The sequence below is a fragment of the Haliotis rufescens genome, unplaced genomic scaffold (assembly GCF_023055435.1).
Source record: "Haliotis rufescens isolate VD_foot unplaced genomic scaffold, xgHalRufe1.0.p SCAF_7, whole genome shotgun sequence".
In the NCBI taxonomy this organism is placed as follows: domain Eukaryota; kingdom Metazoa; phylum Mollusca; class Gastropoda; order Lepetellida; family Haliotidae; genus Haliotis; species Haliotis rufescens.
Window position 1 is genome coordinate 5,487,989 of NW_025964361.1, and position 20,813 is coordinate 5,508,801.

General features: G+C 38.9%; 1 protein-coding gene across 1 annotated transcript in view; it reads left to right on the plus strand.

The window, feature by feature from the left end:
- Positions 1 to 16,488, plus strand: part of LOC124149628 — an 87,229-nt gene extending 70,741 nt beyond the window's left edge. The window contains exons 5-11 of the mRNA XM_046521349.2: positions 6,276 to 6,322; positions 9,105 to 9,130; positions 9,997 to 10,095; positions 11,071 to 11,204; positions 11,911 to 12,160; positions 13,556 to 13,808; positions 15,485 to 16,488. Coding sequence (XP_046377305.2) covers positions 6,276 to 6,322; positions 9,105 to 9,130; positions 9,997 to 10,095; positions 11,071 to 11,204; positions 11,911 to 12,160; positions 13,556 to 13,808; positions 15,485 to 15,590 — 915 coding nt within the window. The 3' untranslated portion in view covers positions 15,591 to 16,488. The remainder of the gene's footprint in view (positions 1 to 6,275; positions 6,323 to 9,104; positions 9,131 to 9,996; positions 10,096 to 11,070; positions 11,205 to 11,910; positions 12,161 to 13,555; positions 13,809 to 15,484) is intronic.
- Positions 16,489 to 20,813: the final 4,325 nt, after the last annotated feature.

A 20,813-nucleotide genomic window follows, 5' to 3' on the forward strand; every position in this document is an offset into this window, starting at 1 on the left:
ATAGCATGAGCTTACATGTTTAATATTTGTCTCTGATGTGGAGACTTTATGCGATATAACTAATTCGAGGTTGTTTTATTATTATTAAACATATTTTATTGTCCAAAAAGACAAAGGGATTGGGCACAAGTGCAGCACTTATTATCACCTTCTCCCTATATACAGTTATACATAATATTGCATAATGAAAATGAAAAATTTACAGTTGAAGCTTCACATTGTGGAAACATAGTGTGCAATATAATATACAGTGCTCATATGAAGGATATGTACAATGTGCTGGAAAGTGATGACAGTGTGTATCTCATACATATGCTAATATTATACATGTACATGTTAGTGTTGTATATAGATTTAACAATATTAATGATTAATAATTTGGAAACAATAATATGCTAGTTACTGAATCTGTTAGTCGTTTCTATAAATTTGTGTACAGACATGAATATTTTTGTATTCAGGAAAACATCTAAGTTTGGATCACCAAAAGGAATACTATGTAGAGTTTTTTGTCCTCAAAGATTAACGATAGCTGTCAGTAATGTCTCCCTAAGATCACCATATAAGGTACATTCGAAGAAGAAAAGGAATGAATTTTCACAAGGAGCTCCGCATTTACAGGAAATAGTATCAGATCAATTAACACGAAACAGGTCGGAATTTAGTGTGCTACAATTGTGTCTCAATCTAGTGTGCAATATGTTTGTAGATCTCTTACCGAGGTTGTTTAGATAGAGAGTTGTGAGATCATTCTCTTTAAGCGTGATTTAATGAAAGTTTCTCTGAGAAATAGCATATACAATATACACCTAAAAATCACCAGCCCTTCTCTATGATCATAAATTCCGACACTGCCATTTATCACTGGGAATATCTAAATGTCTCACAAGATAAATGTCTCATATCACTTATACTGAAACATTAGCGCAAGAAGACAAATATGCCGCCAGTTTCACAAGTGCAATTTCTCTAGTTCAGTCAAATGATGCAAAGCGACATAAGGAGCAAATAAAATGGTTGTTAAACATCTATTGTTACGGAACACTAACAAAACATGTCATAAGATAATTATGTAAACATAAACATGTATGTCGTCAGTTTTATATTGAAATATGTAGTTAGTGGTGCTTATTTTCCAGGTGTATCTATTCTACTTCAAAGAAGAGACTGTTATAGAACACACGATTCGTTCATATTGCTATAGTTAATCTGTCATGCCATGCATATGAAAGAATCGGGTCTTCTTTAACTTCTTTGAGTAGTGTATGTAAACATCTTCCAATGTAACAATCGGGTAAATTGGTTGGTAATTAGGTTAAACATTTATACTGGATTCATACTTTTGCATTTAAATTTTTCAAGACATATAATTATGCAAATAGATATGAATAGTGCCGCTTATATATAGTTATGGTTACATATAATCATAGTTTATGTTGTCACAATACCACAAGAACGTTAAAAGTGAGAATTATTTATTTCAAATTTTGTTTTATTGTAGGATTCAGATTGTGTATGTTTGAATCGCATGTTAAATGTCTCGGCATCATTCGAGTGCAAAATTCTATTCAAAAGCTTGAAAATAATGAAACATAGTGTATTGATCCATAAAAAAGGCAAATTCCGCGATTATTCTGCAATTCTGCGGTAAGCTACATTTTCTGAACATCTTTCAGCGATCGCGGAATTGCAGAATTTGTCCGGGACTGATGACAGTTATTTATCGGATCGTGACTATTCATTATATGACAAATTAAAGAACAATGCATAATGATTTATAGTTTCATCAATCATGATGGCCATCAGTAGTAGTCTCTCTAGAGTTATCCACCCTTGGGTATAAAAACCTGGAAATGAGGCATACGCGGATGGAACCAGAATAATTTGTTTTCCTTTCTCAACATTGGCGAAACAATATGGAAAGTGAGAACATACTGAAACTGTATATTACTAAAAACAAGAGTATAAAACTACATTCTTCTGACAAATACTCGTGAATCACCAATGTATATCACCAGAATCACCTGAGTATAAACTAAGCAAAGAGAGGATATCGATACAAGTGGTTTAGGCATGTTTCTCTTACCTTCATGTTGTCTGAGATGATGTGTCTGGTCTCTGTGATGCCAGGCTTATATACCCGGCCAGTTAATGTCGTAAAGTTTAACTGTAGCTTAACGAGGGGCCATGCCATCACCGGTGTCGTTAAAGAGACAATGGCTGCCCCGTCATGAAATCAGCTTCCATGAAAGTGGTTGAGTCTGATAATAGTGTTACCTCACACCCAGCAGGGGAGGGTCGTTAGCAGGGGGAGGTCTGTATATTTCTTTATACTGAGTTTTAAGGAGTAAATATTTAATTACGATTAAAGGAACAACGCCTTACTGAAGAACGTGGCATTGAAACCACTCAATCAAAACCAACATACCTGCAATGACACTCTTAATAAACGTTGAACGTTTTTTTTACATATTTATTTCGTGTACTTGTTCATAGCAGTATTAGAAACATAATATGTATATGCCGTAAAATAACAAACATTGCTTTGAAAGTTTTCATATGCATAATTATTTTTTTATATATGATTCGTATATTTCGTACATTTTGTCGTAAATTTCGTCACATTTGTAAGGCTTTTTTCGAAGTAGACATCCGTCGTTGATAAATGTTATACTTATATTATATGTAAGAAGTTAATTTAAGAAAATATCGGCCAAAAAGGAGCTTTCGTGTGATATGTATGAAGCCTATGTGTCACAATATCAAAGACAGTTATATTTTAAAATATGACCGATATTGAAATCCAAGATGGCCGCCACAAACGTTCTTGGAAACTGGCAACATCATTTTTTTTATAATGTATTTTGATGAAAGTTGTTTTCCTCTCTGACTATGACGCATCATGGTGTATCGGTTCTTACTAATCTAACCAGCAAATGTAATAACTATTCGGCCTATGCATCGTGATGGCGCGGTGGAACTGTGTTTGTATACAAAACTAGTTTTATTTTTCCCTGACCAGATGGTATAAGCTATAACTATTTCGTGACTTAGAGTCACTACAACAACAAATAATTGTTCTTCTAGTTGCCTCTTTATAATTTGAAGTATTTCTATTCTTGTTGATGATGACATGGTACACGATGTTATGTAAAGCAAAACAACCATCCCTTTACAACAAAATAAATGTTGTCTCCAGAATAATTAATTGTTTGTTTGTTTTCAACATATTTTATTGAAATATATGGTCAACGGGATTGGGCAAAAGTTATCCAACTTACATGTGGGCGGCCCTTTCCCTAATGCATATGTACAGACATTGATGATATACAAGTAAAATGTGTTCATATGTTCATATGTTCGTTAATGTTCTCCTTACGAACATTATGTTAAAAAAACATGTTTATGTTACTTCAGGTGAATATATATCTCTTTGTAACTTTGTAATATATTATTATAAATTATTATTATATTACAAAGTTACAAAGAGAAATATATTCACCTGAAAAACATAAACATGTTTTTTTAACATAATGTTTGCAACAAGAACATTCACGAACATATGAACACATTTTACTTGTATATACACATAAATACAAAAATACATAAGCACAAATACACATGCAAGCCTACATATATAATTACAGATACATACACATATACATCTAAAAACATGCACACATACAGCTGTACACACAGTACATACCTACACATATACATACATGTACACACATACATATGTATCCATATATATATATATATATATATATATATATATATATAAACACACACACATATACACAAGCACATGCACATACATACACCCACATATTCACACATACATATAACACATAAATAAACTTACACACATACACTAACATACAGACATATACATACCCATATGCATTATGCTTACAGAGGCCGACATACCCCTGTATTCATATATTTGCATGCAGTTTATACACTAATGTCGTAATTAATAATAAGTGGTCGCAAAGCGATATTCTATATAAATGAAAACGATTAACTCGAATCTATTAGTCGACAGTATTTACATTGTATTTTGGAACGTTGTTGAAAATGAGATTATTGTGACCTTCCGCTAGAGATACATCACCGTAGAAAAAGATTTTGTATTGTACATGTAGTTCCAGCTGTTATAATGTTAGCCAACATGATATTTCTGGGAATAGTGTAACTGGGACATTCAAGAAAGAAGTGTATGTTGTTTTCACATGGTTTTCCACAAGAGCCGGACAAATTATCAGATAAATTTACTATGTAGAGATCTGCGTTTAGGGAACAGCAAGAGTGTCTTGGACGTGTATGTAAACTGTTAGCTCTTCGGTTGTCGGTTGAGAAGTATGGTGGAGCTGCAATAGTTGTTTTAATCATCTGTTTAAAATTTGACAATGATGTTGCACTTCTGTATTCAGGGGGGGTAATTCATTCCATAGTTAGATTGAAGAAGGTGTTAAATGATTGCTAGTATGTAGCTGTTCGTGCATGCGGCTTATTCATATATTGTTCTTATTTCGTAACTCATATCTACTTATAGTTAATACTTTGGGTGGTAACGTGTCATATAAATACGATGGACATAAATTAATATTAATAATACTGTAATGAAGAGGCTTGGCGATATAAGACATAAATATGCATGTGTTGGCAATGCATTGTTACATAAAGACTGTGATGAAGCAATCAATCGCCCATTGCTGAAGATGAAGACAAAAAAAGTCTTTTTCAATTTGTTTATGTTGTTGTTGTTATGGCCTAGTATGCATCTATGTTCATACGATTATGCTCACAAAATAGTGCAACAACAAGAAACATTATGAACAGAGGTAGACAAGGATGCTACATGTTGAATGTTACCTCATGACTGACTATGAAAACATAAACCTCTTTAATCCGAACTGTACAGAATATGACACTTGAATTCCATGTTACAGTTTTGTGAATGTAGGTATTACAGAAGGTTGAAGATCTACTGTATACATAAAGCTGCTTTATATTATTTGGACTTGGGATACTACGTCACCCGTAAATGTCTTGATGGCGCATTTGAAATTAACAATTTATGATTAATGTCAATGTTTCGTTTTGATAGACATGATGAAAAGAACAAACCTCTTTCTGAAAATATACGTCCATCGAGGTATTTTTTGTTTTATAGAAGCTGCGTACTTTCAGACACATAAATATTACTGTAGCTCCTCGCCACTCTTCATTTGGTTAAAATCACACGAACTCCCAAACAAATCGCCAGTCTCTTTTGTCTCATTAACCATACATGACATATTAACCGAATATAATAAGATCATGTGTCGGATGTAAAAATGAGAACTTTGAAGAATGTCGTCCATATAATGTTAATAATATGCACTCCGTTAATTCGGACTGTTCCGATTCGAGCTAAGCAAACCAGAATAACGAACCATGGGAACACGGTAATGTCCCGTTAATTATAATACAAAGTCTCCGGACCAATGGTGTTCGTTTCGCTGTGTTTGATTTTTTTCGTTATTTAGTTTTTGGTTGCATATAATGTAATACATCATTTGGATAAAAACATACACGCACACTCTAGCTTACTACCAGTCACTTTTATCTCATTCAAACTGTTCGTGAGTGCGCTACGACAACTATGTTCTTTCTATATACTGCATATATGTTTTTTTTTACTGAACATAATTTTTTATTACTCATTGCAACCATGGGATATTACCTCTTCAAGTCCTTTATTAAGAATACATGAGTGAAAGATGTGTAATAATTTCCTAGTTATTGTTGCAAATGTAAACGACCTATTGCAGTTTACTGTGTGTACTTTATACGTGTGCCCGACAGGTGCCCGGGGCACTAATGAAACCGTTAGACCCTCCTTACCCTAGGGAGAAGAAAGCCGGTTTCTCTACACATGTCGTGGTTCATTTGCGTCAAGTTATTACTACGGTTATTAAGTGGTTCAAATTTCGAATTCACCCCCTTGATTAGCATGTGGCTTGAAGCTTCATCCCCCATTAACAGAGGGTTATAAAGTTTCCAACTTTATTGACCTTTTGTGGTCAATTTTCACAGCAGCGTATATCTTAATGAATCTTGTCTGTTGTGTGGCATGAGACATTTGAGATTCAGAATTCGAATGTCAAAGCGTCTGATAGAAAAAAATAAAAAACAATTTGTTTGCGTTTTCCCCGTAAAAATATTCTTTTGTAAAATATGGAGAAATTGGTTAAATTATAGTTAATGTTTTGTGTTATTTATTTCAGAGAGAGGTCAAGCGGATTGACTTGTATCCATGGCCAGGGCATGAAGAGTACGTAGATTTATGCAATTTCGGTTGTTAAACGGTTCTAATATATTGTAGTTCGGGTTCAGTTTGTTGTTTTACGCTGCACTCAGCAATATTCCAGTACAGGACGGGGGTATGTCACCTCATGTCAGGGTTTACAATCGCTGGTAATCCCTAGTAGAAATAGTTTCTGCTATACATATTGCTCGACATGAGGGAAATTTACGATTACAAAATCGAAATGATCCCTTTTGTCGTGCTGCTTGGTGCAGAGGCTGAGATTTTTTGGCTGCTGAATGTATATGGTAATATACTGACAAGACTCTGATCATGAATACTGTTTATCACAAACTGTTGTTTCTCCATATAAACTTATAGATGATATCTATTGTGGACCGACCATTAAATATTTTACTGGGACCTGAGATTTTGGCCTTTTCGTTCCCTGCTTGAAACGTATGCAAATTAGTTAACTGTTTTTTACAACTCTTTTTTAAGACATCCAGCATGTCCAATTAATTTTTTTTTACAACCTATTATTCCCAAGTTTTCTGGGTTATCTCTTTCTGAGTTGTCTTTTTAGAAAGAAACCCACGTTCCCCGAGAATATTAAACATTCGGTCCCTCTTTAGTAGAATGATTGATCGAATTAAGAAGACGAATGTTCATGATAAACATTTCTATGCTTTGGATTGAGAGGGCTGAGGTTTAAAAGTATACAGTTTACGATAGTTGTGTAGTGGTATGGGATGTTTCAGTATAGTGTTTCGGATAATGATTTCCTGGAACAGAGTTTAAAAGTATACAGTTTAGGATAGGTGTGTAGTGGTATGGGATGTTTCAGTATAGTGTTTCGGATAATGATTTCCTGGAACAGAGTTTAACAGTATACAGTTTAGGATAGTTGTGTAGTGGTATGGGATGTTCAGATAATGATTGACGGGAAAAGAGTTTAAAAGTATACAGTTTAGGATAGTTGTGTAGTGGTATGGGATGTTTCAGTATAGTGTTTCGGATAATGATTTCCTGGAACAGAGTTTAACAGCATACAGTTTAGGATAGTTGTGTAGTGGTATGGGATGTTTCAGATAATGATTTCCTGGAACAGAGTTTAAAAGTATACAGTTTAGGATAGTTGTGTAGTGGTATGGGATGTTTCAGTATAGTGTTTCGGATAATGATTTCCTGGAACAGAGTTTAACAGCATAGAGTTAAGGATAGTTGTGTAGTGGTATGGGATGTTTCAGATAATGATTTCCTGGAACAGAGTTTAAAAGTATACAGTTTAGGATAGTTGTGTAGTGGTATGGGATGTTTCAGTATAGTGTTTCGGATAATGATTTCCTGGAACAGAGTTTAACAGTATACAGTTTAGGATAGTAGTGTAGTGGTATGGGGTGTTTCAGATAATGATTTCCATGAACAGAGTTTAACAGCATACAGTTTAGGATAGTTGTGTAGTGGTATGGGATGTTTCAGATAATGATTTCCTGGAACAGAGTTTAAAAGTATACAGTTTAGGATAGTTGTGTAGTGGTATGGGATGTTTCAGTATAGTGTTTCGGATAATGATTTCCTGGAACAGACTTTAAAAGTATACAGTTTCGGATAGTTTCGTAGTGGTATGGGGTGTTTCAGTATAGTGTTTCGGATAATAATTGACTAGAATACAGTTTAACAGTATACAGTTTAGGATAGTAGTGTAGTTGTATGGGATGTTTCAGATAATGATTGACTAGTACACAGTTTAAAAGTATACAGTTTAGGATAGTATTGTAGTGGTATGGGATGTTTCAGTATAGTGTTTGGGATAATGATTGACTAGTACACAGTTTAACAGTATACAGTTTAGGATAGTAGTGTAGTGGTATGGGATGTTTCAGTATAGTGTTTCGGATAATGATTGACTGGCACAGAGTTTAACAGTTTATAGTTTAGGATAGTATTTTAGTGACATGGAAATTAACAGTATATGGTTTTGAATGTATAGATGACTTAACAGTATGTTAGATATCGTATTTATTTCAACGAGTGTATTGCAAAAGCTCAAATATGTTCCAGCGAGTTTTAAGATGCATACTTATTTTGTCTATACCTCTCAGGAGTTTATTATCCGCCTGACAGCAGAGTAAACGTTGTGTACAGATGCAATAACCAGCTGATGATTTAAGATAGTGTGCACGTGATGTTATTATGCGATGTAAAATACAGCTGTGTGTTTATTAAACAGTGATATCTCCAACGCAATAAATTAGTTTAGTGACATGCGATTAAACAGTTTAATGTTTAGAATAGAAATAAGAGACGTAGGGGTTTAACAGTTTTCATTTTAGAATAGTAGTTTAGTGACATGAGATTTTACATTGTATAATGATAGGGTGACATGGCGTTTACTATAGTATACAATGTATAATGATAGTGTGACATGGCGTTTACTATAGTATACAGTGTATAATGATAGGGTGACATGGCATTTACTATAGTATACAGTGTATAATGATAGTGTGACATGGCGTTTACTATAGTATACAATGTATAATGATAGGGTGACATGGCGTTTACTATAGTATACAGTGTATAATGATAGGGTGACATGGCGTTTACCATAGTATACAGTGTATAATGATAGGGTGACATGGCGTTTACTATAATATACAGTGTATAAAGATAAGATAAATTATTTCCCCTTGTTATCCCTTTGTACATTGAAAGTTATCTGGGTCCTTGAGTTGCAACTTAAATCCATGTGAAGTAGTCGTGGTTGAAAGCATATTTAGATTTATAGTTCACAATAACTTAATTTCAGGGAGAAGCAGGACGAAATCTCAAAAGGTAGGTCACTCCTTCTACCATAAGCTATAACCCAGGAAGATTAGAGATTCTCCCTGGTTATATGTCAAGGTTTGTCAGCTACAACAATAAGTTCTTTATTATTCTGACTGTGGCAAAGGATCGTTAAACATCCTGCGAATTCGTCATGGACATGGGCTTTGTGAATTTAATATTTTTCATAGATAATTCACCCAATGCATTCAAATAGAATATAAGTGTAGATAATAAGCGTATTGGTGGAACTTGTAGAGCACGGGCCCATTGTACAAATTTTACGGTTTGTCATAAGATATGGGTATATATCCTTTTTAACAGAGCCTGTTATAATAATTTGCTACACCCAGCAGCTTTTTGTATATAAAATAGATATAGGGATATATATAGTTTGTATATTTCCTAGGAATATACATTTTATTAATTCACAATAATTGTTACATATACATGTATGTGCATAAAGTGAAATTTATCTCCAACACTCTCCCGTGTACAAATGGTACATGTGTCTTAAACAGCAGTTCTTATTTAATATGGATGTGGATATTTATGTGTTAAATGTTGAAACTGCGCTACGACAACACTGACAACGAATAACATATAAAAAGAAACTTGCCCATTTCATTGACACAGACATTACTTATAATATATATAATATTTTGTCGCTGACGTAATCTTTATAGCACAAAAAGCGTACGCTGTTCTTTTCACTTCCTTTTCACTTTGTCTTACTGAGAGAATCTCCGCTACAGGTAATCGTCTATAACGAACCTTGGATTTGAACGTATGAGTCCCATTGTTCTGTTCGAAGTACAAAGTATTGATGAAAGTCAAGCCCTCATTGTGTATACTTGATGTTGCGCGTTTTTAAGATGAACTTCTCCTGATACGGCTGAGGCGACTGTTACCCACCGCGAAGATTGGCGAGGACGTTCTATTCAAGAGCCAGGATGATGGATGGTACTATTCAGGTACATTAAAATCACAAGTCTTTCAGCAGGTAGCGCAGGTACGTTTTCATGCTATCATCTGACAGTCGGTAGCAGGTACGTTAACATTTTACCATCTCACAGCAGGTATCGCAGGTACGTTAACATGTTTATCATCTTATAGAGGTCGCACAGGTACGTTAACTGTTTACCATCTTACAGCAGGTATCGTAGTTAAGTCAAGATTTTACAATATTACACAAAGTAGCACAGGTAGGTCAACATTTTGTCACTTTACAGCAGGTAGCACAGGTAGGTTAACATTTTGTCATCTTACCGCAGATTACACGGGTGCGTTAATATTTTGCCATCTTACATCAGGTAGCGCAGGTACGTGAACACATTACGACCGTACCGCAGGTAGAGCAGATACCTTAACATATTACCACCTCACAGCAAGTAGCGCCCAACCCATCTCCCTAACGTGGGGATCCTGGGATAGAATAGGTCCCCAGCATTCAATGGTGGACGTGAAAGGCGATTAAATGTATCGGACGTTGCTCATGATATCAATCACTGGTTTGTCTAGCCTTGGCTCGATTATTTACAGGCCGCCGTCACGAAGCTTTCAAGAATATTGCTGAGTGCTGCTTCAAGCAAGAAACAAACAAACAAGTATTTGCGAATACATCAGTACAATGTTACAGCAACTACAAGGGAACAAGATAGATTTGTCTCACCCAGACGGATGTGCAGAAATATGTCTATATGTGTTTTATTTAATGGGCACAAATCTGTCTGGGTACGTTTGCACGCTATCAACCACGTCATCGAGTCTTACCAGTAATCCCCATGGAAGAACTACTTTGATAAATAACTACTTGATCATGCACGATGTTTAGCTGGTGTACAATGAAACGGAAGACATGTATATATAAAACGACCAGGTATATATCATGTACACCCTCCCTCTTCCACCTGCCCCTTTTCCACATGTAACTTTTACCTATATACTAGGCAAAGTGTCCTTGGACTGCGGTGACTTCAGCTACATCATCACCGACTGTAACGGCTTCCAGGAGAAGGTCTGGCGGGAGAACATAATCTGTGAATCAGACCGGCACGTTGATGCAATCAAGAAGCGCAGTAAGGTGAGCATGTATTGTCTTTCCCCCAATAACGCGACCTTGACCAAATGCGATGTCCATATGGCCAAGGTACATGGATTAAACGTCTCGCGTGTGATAGTCGTAACATCTTATTGTCTTTTGCTGATGTTGTACGAAGATCACTCCGTGGCTTGTCCAGGTATTAATGTTGTCGTAAGAAAGACCCTGTTGTGTACTTCTGAGCACTAACTTTGTCCTAAGAAAGACCTCGTTGTGTACTTTTGAGCACTAATGCTGTCCTAAGAAAGACTTCGTTGTGTACTTCTGAGCACTAATGTTGTTCTAAGAAAGACCTCGTTGTGTACTTCCGAGCTCTAATGTTGTGCTAAGAGACACCCTCGTTGTGTACTTCTTAGCACTACTGCTGTCCTAAGAAAGACCCCGTTGTGTACTTCTGAGCACTAACTTTGTCCTAAGAAAGTCCTCGTTGTGTACTTCTGAGCACTAATGTTGTTCTAAGAAAGACCTCGTTGTGTACTTCTGAGCACTAATGTATTGAGACCACTTTCTCCATGCAGGTGCAAATGTATTAAGACCACTTTCTCCGTGCAGGTACAGATGTATTAGGAGCACTTTCTCCGTGCAGGTGCTAATGTATTAAGACCAATTTCTCCGTGCAGGTGGACATGTTTTACGACCGCTTTCTCCGTTCCGGTGCTTATGTATTCAGATCACTTTCTCCGTGCAGGTGCTGGTGATGCACCCGATGTACCCCAACAGCTACTGTCCTGCCACGGTGTTGGAGATCCGTGACAAGACATGGAGCGTGCGCCTGCCCGACATGACCAAGCCTGTGAGGGTGTCCCAGGAACAAGATTACATCGCTTGTTTAGCTTTGAAAAAGGGTGTCTATGACGAGAAAGTACTCAATACTTTAGCGAAGAAATGGGAACAAATGGACGTCTTGGCTAAACACAAGAACGGAGAATATCACATAGGTAATACGGTTAGTTCGTGTAAATGGACATGTGTAGGTATCCTTTTTTTCAATTCTTTCATATGAAATTTTCTAAATATCTATATATTTTTTAAAAAGCGTTTCGATGTATTAATATATTCTCTGATAAGAGAGAGAATACATGGATGTTAACTTCTTTATTACGAGGAACACAACGTTTCAGAGTACATTTATATGTTTATTCCTTCATCAGATGAATGAACAAACACATCGAAAGTGGTTCGTTTAATCGTTTGGGTATTTTGCTACACTGTACGTAGGTTTGCATTTGTACGTACCAGAGTAATTAAAAATGAACATATTGTTTTCTGTTTCAACAAAATCAGTAAATGCACTGTCGAGTAACAAGATTATCAGATCAAGTTTGTCTCGGTTGTTAACAGGCTGCGATCCGTTAAGATCCGGTGTAGAATAGGTCTTCAGCAACCCATGCTTGACGTAAAATACGGTTTATATCTCTACGCTTATTGTGACAAAGGCAATATGTTTCATTTAAAAAGTGATGACGCAATTTTCTATCAGTATAAGATGTGTAAGATTAAACTGACTTTAAAAGTACTAAAAGATAGTATTTCATGATGCCTTGTATGCATTTAGTTTATGAGTTTATGACCCGTCGTATCGAAGGAGTACATTATTTTTATCCAAATTGAGTGAGTGGCGGATGCTGCCCTTAGGGCAGGGACCGCCTCCGTGGTCTAGTGGTAGAGCCTCCGCCCGGAGAGCGGAAGGTCCTGGGTTCGATCCCCGGCCGCGTCATACCAAAAGACGTTAAAAGATGGTCCTTGTTGTTACCCTGTTTGGCGCTCAGCATTTAGGGTTTAAACAAGGACTGGTTAGCTCGGAGTCAGTGTACTGTGTCTGAGTGGGGTATTCATGTTAAACTGCGGCATGGTACCTCAGTGAGCTAGCACTATAAATCGGCATCAGTCCGGACAAGTACAAGTAGACACACACACACGTCGCTGTATAAGTGCAATGGACGCAACGTTAAAACCAATTTCACCTCACCTTAGAGCAGGACATGGTTACCCGTTTCGCGAACAACTGGTGTAAATCAATGATTTTCAGTGACCCATTTATATCATTCCCACTATGTTGCCGTTTACAATGACAAGACTGATCATCTTGTTAATCTATGTTGTCCATATCATCAGAAACTTAAAACTTTTAAATTTAAAAATATATTTGATACATTTTTTTTACACCTAACGCTTTGAATGTATGATATCATTCATGTTCAATTTATCATATATATCTTAAATCATCATGAGACATCACACATGATCATGCCCCCCCCCCACAGAGAGAGACACCACCCTACTCCAAGCAACCACACACAATTAAACAATTGCTAACATTTCTTTTCACTCAGGCACAGTAAAAGAGTTGGTTAGTGGGAGTTTAACCAAATACGTCATCACCTGGCTCAACAATACAGAAAGCGTGGTCGACGCGATCCACATGTTCGGAGGCCTGACACCATTTCGGAGACTAAGGGTCAACGACCACGTCCTGGCACCGGTGGCGATTATCGGGCAAGCAAACCCCCTGTGTTACCTGCCTGGTGTGGTGGTGGAGAAACGCAACGAAGTAACTGCTGTCATCAAGATGATCCACGCACAGAGGTAAGCACTGGGGTGCGGATTCTTTTGTTTTACGCCACAGTGAACGATATCCCATCTTGTAGGCTAGGAATGTAGGTTAGGCTACCCGACCGCCCATTAATATTGTTCGAGTCCGGGATAAACTAACAAACGGTTTAACTTATGAGCAACTTCACACGAAGTCAGTGTCTACTGACACGCAATCAACCAAGCCACCGAGTCTGACCACGCGATCAAGTTCACACGACTGATCAATAGCATGCGATGCTATCCAATACTGTTACCTATACATGACGTTTCACACATCACTTGCACTAACTTTTTAATAAATATTGTATGAGTGGATGATACTATCTTTAGAGCAGGACATTTTCGCAAATACCTGGTTCACTGATTTTCAATGTCCCATTTCACATAATTTCGTTCACTAAAATTTTTGCCTCATGGAATCCGATAATCGAGACTGATCATTCTGTGTCGTTGAAGTGTGGATTGTGTACAAGCAATAGAATTCTGGAGATTTATTCTACCCCGTATCACCACAGTGTATTTAGCAAAACCGATGAATAGTTTTACGTTTATACCTCCGTGGACGTAAAAAAACATATTGAAGTCATTTTTTAAATAAGTAAGTCAACAATAAGAACTTCACAAATTGCTTATTTAATCTTTAACACACTAAAGGCTGGGGGACAACTCAACAGAACCAGTAACATCGTTCATCACAATAATACCACACAAGCCCCGCCTATTTTATAATCAGCGAATCAGGAAACAATATCCTTTAGTGGGCGTGGCCTATATGTTCGGTTTATGTAAATATGCATGCAAAAACAATTGCTCTGCTCAACAAATACCACGGAATCACTTGAAATTTGTTATTTAAAAACAACAACAATTGTTTGTCTCCTCCATTCGGGGAAAGAATTTGTGTGTTTGGAGACAAAGAAATATCTAACAAATATTCCCGCCCAATAATATTCAGCGTTGACTGCATACTGCAAAAATTTAGATTTATAAGTGAGAATGACATGCAGTATATGGGAGGTAACTCGCGGTGGTTTAATTTGGGTATATCGTTTTTAATTAATTTATGTAGCTATGAATCAGAATTATGTGATGGTTTCATTCCGATTTTGGCAGCACGTTGGTCTCGGTGGTCTCTTTTGATATGAGGAAAAAACCCACGCTGACGTAGGTTCTTACCACTGGCATCTAAAGAATATAACTGTGAACAGTGTCCCCTTTTAGATCACAGACAGTGCTATGGAGACATGTCATAATAACATTTTCTTGGAAAGTCAGTCAATCGGATGAAGGGAACCATAAGTAGGTTTCTGGTATGGTAGCAGTGGCAGAATAAGACGTGGATGGTGTTAGCATATCCCCCCGTCATATGCGTTTATTTAACCTTCATTACAAATCTTTGAAAGGCATTTAGAAGTGATTCACATAAGGAAGAGAATATATGGATGTCAACAATATTATGAGGGACACAACGTTTCGGAATATATGAAGGAGTAAGCATATACTCCGAAACATTTTGTTCCACATAATAAAGAAGTTTACATCTATATTCTCTTCCTTGTGTCATTACAAATGTCAGATTAATGTAACATTATTTTTTCCACTGGTCGCCTACTGTACATAGCTCTACATTTGTTCTGTAACTTTGAATTGCTGTCATTGTTCCCCAGGCTCGATGATCTCACAACCATCAATGAGAAGGAATGTTTCTTCATCAACCCTCTCTACTACGCCACAGCAGTCTCTGAATACCTCAACAACCACGCGAGATCTTGATTCGAATATTACCAGCACACTGGATGTGACATTTTTATATACATACGTCGTCAACAGCATGTCGACTACGTGGGCATTGTTAAGACCCTTTTACACAGGGCTGCGACCTTTGTGCCACCTTTGAGCGATCAAAAACTGGCCAGGCCACTCAAAATCATTGTTTCTATGCAACTGCTCCCGCCATGATGTCTTGTGTCTATTGAGTCTTGAGGCTTTCTTGACTCTGCAACCACAATGAAACACTGCAGGTACAACAAGCCCTCTATTTATAGGCAGGCTGAGGAGGCACTACAGGTAGGTCAAAGGAGGCAGGAAAGAGGCAGAAGCATAGCCATGGTGCCTCAAGGGTTGCCGTGGTCACCGAATGGAGGCACGGCGGTCTCCATAGTCATCGTTTAATGCACGCTATTGGTCGCCCAAAGAAGGCACACGGGAGGCAGAAGCATCGCCCAAATTGATGGGAAAATTTGCAACAGAACGCATCTATTACCTGGCGACCATTGGGCGACCACTGTGCCTTCATCCTGCAACAACGGCAATGCTTGAGAGCCCCTTCTGCCTTCTTTGAGCCACCTCCTCGGCGACCTTTGAGCGGCTGTTTTGAACATGTTCAAAAGTTCACGGCGACCATGGCGTCAATGGCAATATCTGAACCTCCTGAGTACCACCTTGGAACGACCTAGGCAATCATTCTGCCTCCTTTGAGCCTCCAACGACGACCTGGCAAATTTTATGGTCGCACACGGGATGCACAAAGGTCGTCATCCTGTGTAAAGGCCCCATTAGTGGTTGTCTTACTCGTTGTCATTGTTTTCTACTGTATTCACAGATACCTCCACAGTGAAAATCAGCCGAACTCGTTGTCAAGTATAAATAAAGAACTCTTATCCAAACCTTCTTAAATTGGCCTTTTGTCTGGTTGTTTAGAGGCAGACTGCTGCTGTGCTATGCCAGACAAAAGCAAACTCTTTTTTACACTATTTGTGTGAGTGGCGGTATTCCTCTGGTAGGACGAAACACTGTCTTACGTTTAATTTGAGCTTCACGAACAGGTATGTCTCACCAATAGCACTATCCGTTATATGATCAGTCTCCATTTCATTGTTATTCAATCACAAAATAATGTAACCTCTTTAATCCGAACAGTTACACCCTGGCCGTGTAGATTGTTGTTCATGCTATCAACCACAGGGGTGCCTACCTCAGACTGGTTTATAGACAGCCGTACTACTGGTTTAGCTGGAATATTGCTGGCTACGGCATTAATAATATTCAATCACACAATAAAATATTTCAGGAAAGAGCGTATATTGTCAAAGGATAGACACTTTCGCAGTAATTCTATATGTGTTCGCGAAAAGGGGAAGCACGTCCTGCCCTATCGGTAGCACCCGCCAATCACACCAGTTGCATAGAAAGTAAATGTTTGTTTTTTAATGCCTGACGCTGTTTTGCTGTTCAATTTACCAAGTACTGTGCAGTAATAGGACATGCAAGATTCCGTGGAACGGCAATCACGATAAGACTATTTATCATATAATTGGTTATGCATTCCCTAGTGTTCACGTATCGATCCTGTTGCACACACATTGACTCACATTAAGCACAAGGGGTCATGCTGAGTTACAAGTGCATGTGTACACACACTTGAGAGAGGGCTAGATATCATTTGAATCGTCCGATTGCACAACTGGTGACGAGTCACATAGCTTATATGTTTTGTTTCACTGATTACCGTAATGTCTATTGTCAATGTCCAGTTTGAACCTATTTTTCAATACAAAAAGCCCATTCCCCTCTGCAAAGCTAGAAAGAAAGAGGATGAGAAACGGCGGAAACTTCTTACAAATGTTGGCGGAATGTGGACCGGGAGATCCGAATTGTTTCTCCCCTACTCCAACGTCCATGACGCCCGTCTCATTCCGCCTCCACCTCGTAAAAATGCACGAGGTAGGCAAAGCACACTGCATTCACCGCGTCAGCAAACACGGAGGTCACACGGACCAGGCTCATCGCCTTCACTGCGTCAGCAAACACGGAGGTCACACGGACCAGGCTCATAGCCTTCACTGCGTCAGCAAACACGGAGGTCAAACGGACCAGGAACATCGCCTTCACTGCGTCAGCAAACACGGAGGTCACACGGACCAGGCTCATAGCCTTCACTGCGTCAGTAAACACGGAGGTCAAACGGATCAGGAACATCGCCTTCACTGCGTCAGCAAACACGGAGGTCACACGGACCAGGAACATCGCCTTCACTGCGTCAGCAAACACGGAGGTCACACGGACCAGGAACATCGCCTTCACTGCGTCAGCAAACACGGAGGTCACACGGACCAGGAACATCGCCTTCACTGCGTCAGCAAACACGGAGGTCACACGGACCAGGAACATAGCCTTCACTGCGTCAGCAAACACGGAGGTCACACGGACCAGGCTCATCGCCTTCACTGCGTCAGCAAACACGGAGGTCAAACGGACCAGGCACATCGTCTTCACCGCGTCAGCAAACACGGAGGTCACACGGACCAGGAACATCGCCTTCACTGCGTCAGCAAACGCGGAGGTCACACGGACCAGGCTCATCGCCTTCACTGCGTCAGCAAACACGGAGGTCACGGGACCAGGAACATCGCCTTCACTGCGTCAGCAAACACGGAGGTCACACTGACCAGGCTCATCGCCTTCACTGCGTCAGCAAACACGGAGGTCACACGGACCAGGCACATAGCCTTCACTGCGTCAGCAAACACGGAGGTCACACGGACCAGGCTCATAGCCTTCACCGCGTCAGCAAACACGGAGGTCACACGGACCAGGAACATAGCCTCCACTGCGTCAGCAAACACGGAGGTCACACGGACCAGGCACATAGCCTTCACTGCGTCAGCAAACACGGAGGTCACACGGACCAGGCTCATAGCCTTCACCGCGTCAGCAAACACGGAGGTCACACGGACCAGGAACATAGCCTCCACTGCGTCAGCAAACACGGAGGTCACACGGACCAGGCACATCGCCTTCACCGTGTCAGCAAACACGGAGGTCACACGGACCAGGGTCCATTTTGCACCTTGCCGAACTTCGCTGATATTATGGAGTTATATTTTGGCTGGACTCACGAGTCCATAGTCCAATCAAAATAGTGCAATGAAATCGAAATCCGGTTCGTAATTTCGGTCGATTGCAGGATTTGCAAAGCATGTGCACCGCCAACTCGTTGTCAACAGATATTTTCCTAATGTTTTCATGTTTTTAATCAATGTGCTCACGTGATTTGCTGCACTTTGCGATGTAAGACCCGTTTAACCACATATAGATCTTGATTATCAATCAGATCGACTTGACTATTTTGTTTGAAGCAAATGCAAGTGATACGAGAGGTGGAATCTGATTGGTCCATAGTAGAGGCATAGAAGGGACATAACTCGTAATAACCACTGGTGGCGCTACGATCGACCCCAGGAATTCCAGCCTAGTTCGGCAAGGGTGCAAACTGGACTTTTAAAGTCAGTTAACTCCCATGCCTCGGGAAGATGGCGTTTAGGTTGCCGTGAAAGGCGACTAACGGAATACCTGGAATATGCTAAGTGCGGCGTTAAACAACAAACAAGCAAACAAACTTGCGTTTAGGCGTGTGTTTTGAATTTTGCACTTTTGTTTTAATGTGTCATTGTTCATTTTGTTAGTCTCATAAAAACATTCAATCAAGATATAGGCATAAACAACATGTTTTTCAACCGTTAATTACTTTGTCACGATAATAAGAGAGGTTGAGGCTTGTTGGCACACCCAACTACCCTGGCTAACCCTTCGATAAAGACGCTGCGTATATATTGTTATATATTTGTCCATGATAGCATTTTCTAAAATGCGTGGTATATGATTGGAATGTTTCTATGGAAACAAAACATGAACGCCAATTCACTGAAACATGCCGAAGCTTATTTCAAGTAACAAATTCACAGAACAGTATTAAGGTTAAAACATAGTGATTATGAGTGAGCTTTTCGTGTCATTCCAGCCGTGTCAAATCATTTTTTATTTTAATTGTTGTTCAACACTCAGCACTATTCCAGGTGTATGACGGCGGTCTGTCAGTGATCGAGTCTGGACCAGACAATCCTCTGAATGACATCATGAGCATTGATCTGCGCAATTTGGATACGATGACATGCGTCAACAAAGTGAGCGTTAGTCGCCACTGTTGACTAGCATAGTCGCCTCTTACAGCAAACATGGGTTGCTGAAGACCTATTCTACCCCGGATCTTCACGGGTAGCAAATGCAAAGTGACTGTGGTAAATTTTTAAAGTACGTTCTCACTACCCCAATGTATTTCTCTGAATTCCGTACCTATTCCGTACCTACAACAGTTGAAAGACAAAAACATGGTGCTGATCCATGTAAGTTGAATTCATTAAAAAAATCAGTAGTTCTTAAAGATTGTGTTTGTTTTGTGGACTAGTTTCAGTTTCATGACATACTTATAAAATAATAACCGTCCATTCTCATGAGACACTAGACCCGTGAAGATCCGGGGTAGAATTGGTCTTCGGCAACCCATGCTTGCCGTCAAAGGCGACTATGCTTGTCATAAGAGGCGACTAACGGGATCGGTGGTCAGACTCGCTGATTTGGTTGATGCATGTCATCGATCCCAATTGCGTGGATCGATGTTCATGATATCAATCACTAGACTGTCTGGTCCAGACTCGATTATTTACAGACCGCCGTCATATAGCTGAAATATTGCTGAGTACGGCGTTAAACAAAAGACCAACCAACCAAATCAGGAGACATTAACGTTAGTCCTGACAGTATTACGGCATCAGATGTGACTTCCTCGTATATTTGTAAAAGTGCTATAAAATCTTGTTTACATGTCTGGTGCCCAGGATTCTATCATATTGTGACATTTTCATATCTCTATTTTCATTCCCGTTGACACATCAGTTCCACAACAAAATAAACCAATTGTGAGTATATACGTATTAGGAGACCTCGTGATTGTTGTATATCCTTCGACTAGTGCCACTCTATTTTTGATTAGACATTGTCATTGGCGCCGATATACTTAAGGTATCACCTCAAGAGTTACAGATTCATAATGAGGTGTTAATTCATTGTCGTTATTCCTGCATAGAGCATATACAACCATGGAGAGACGTTTCTTTTCTGACTTCAAAGGTTATTCAAAGTAACTTCACTTTTCTGTTT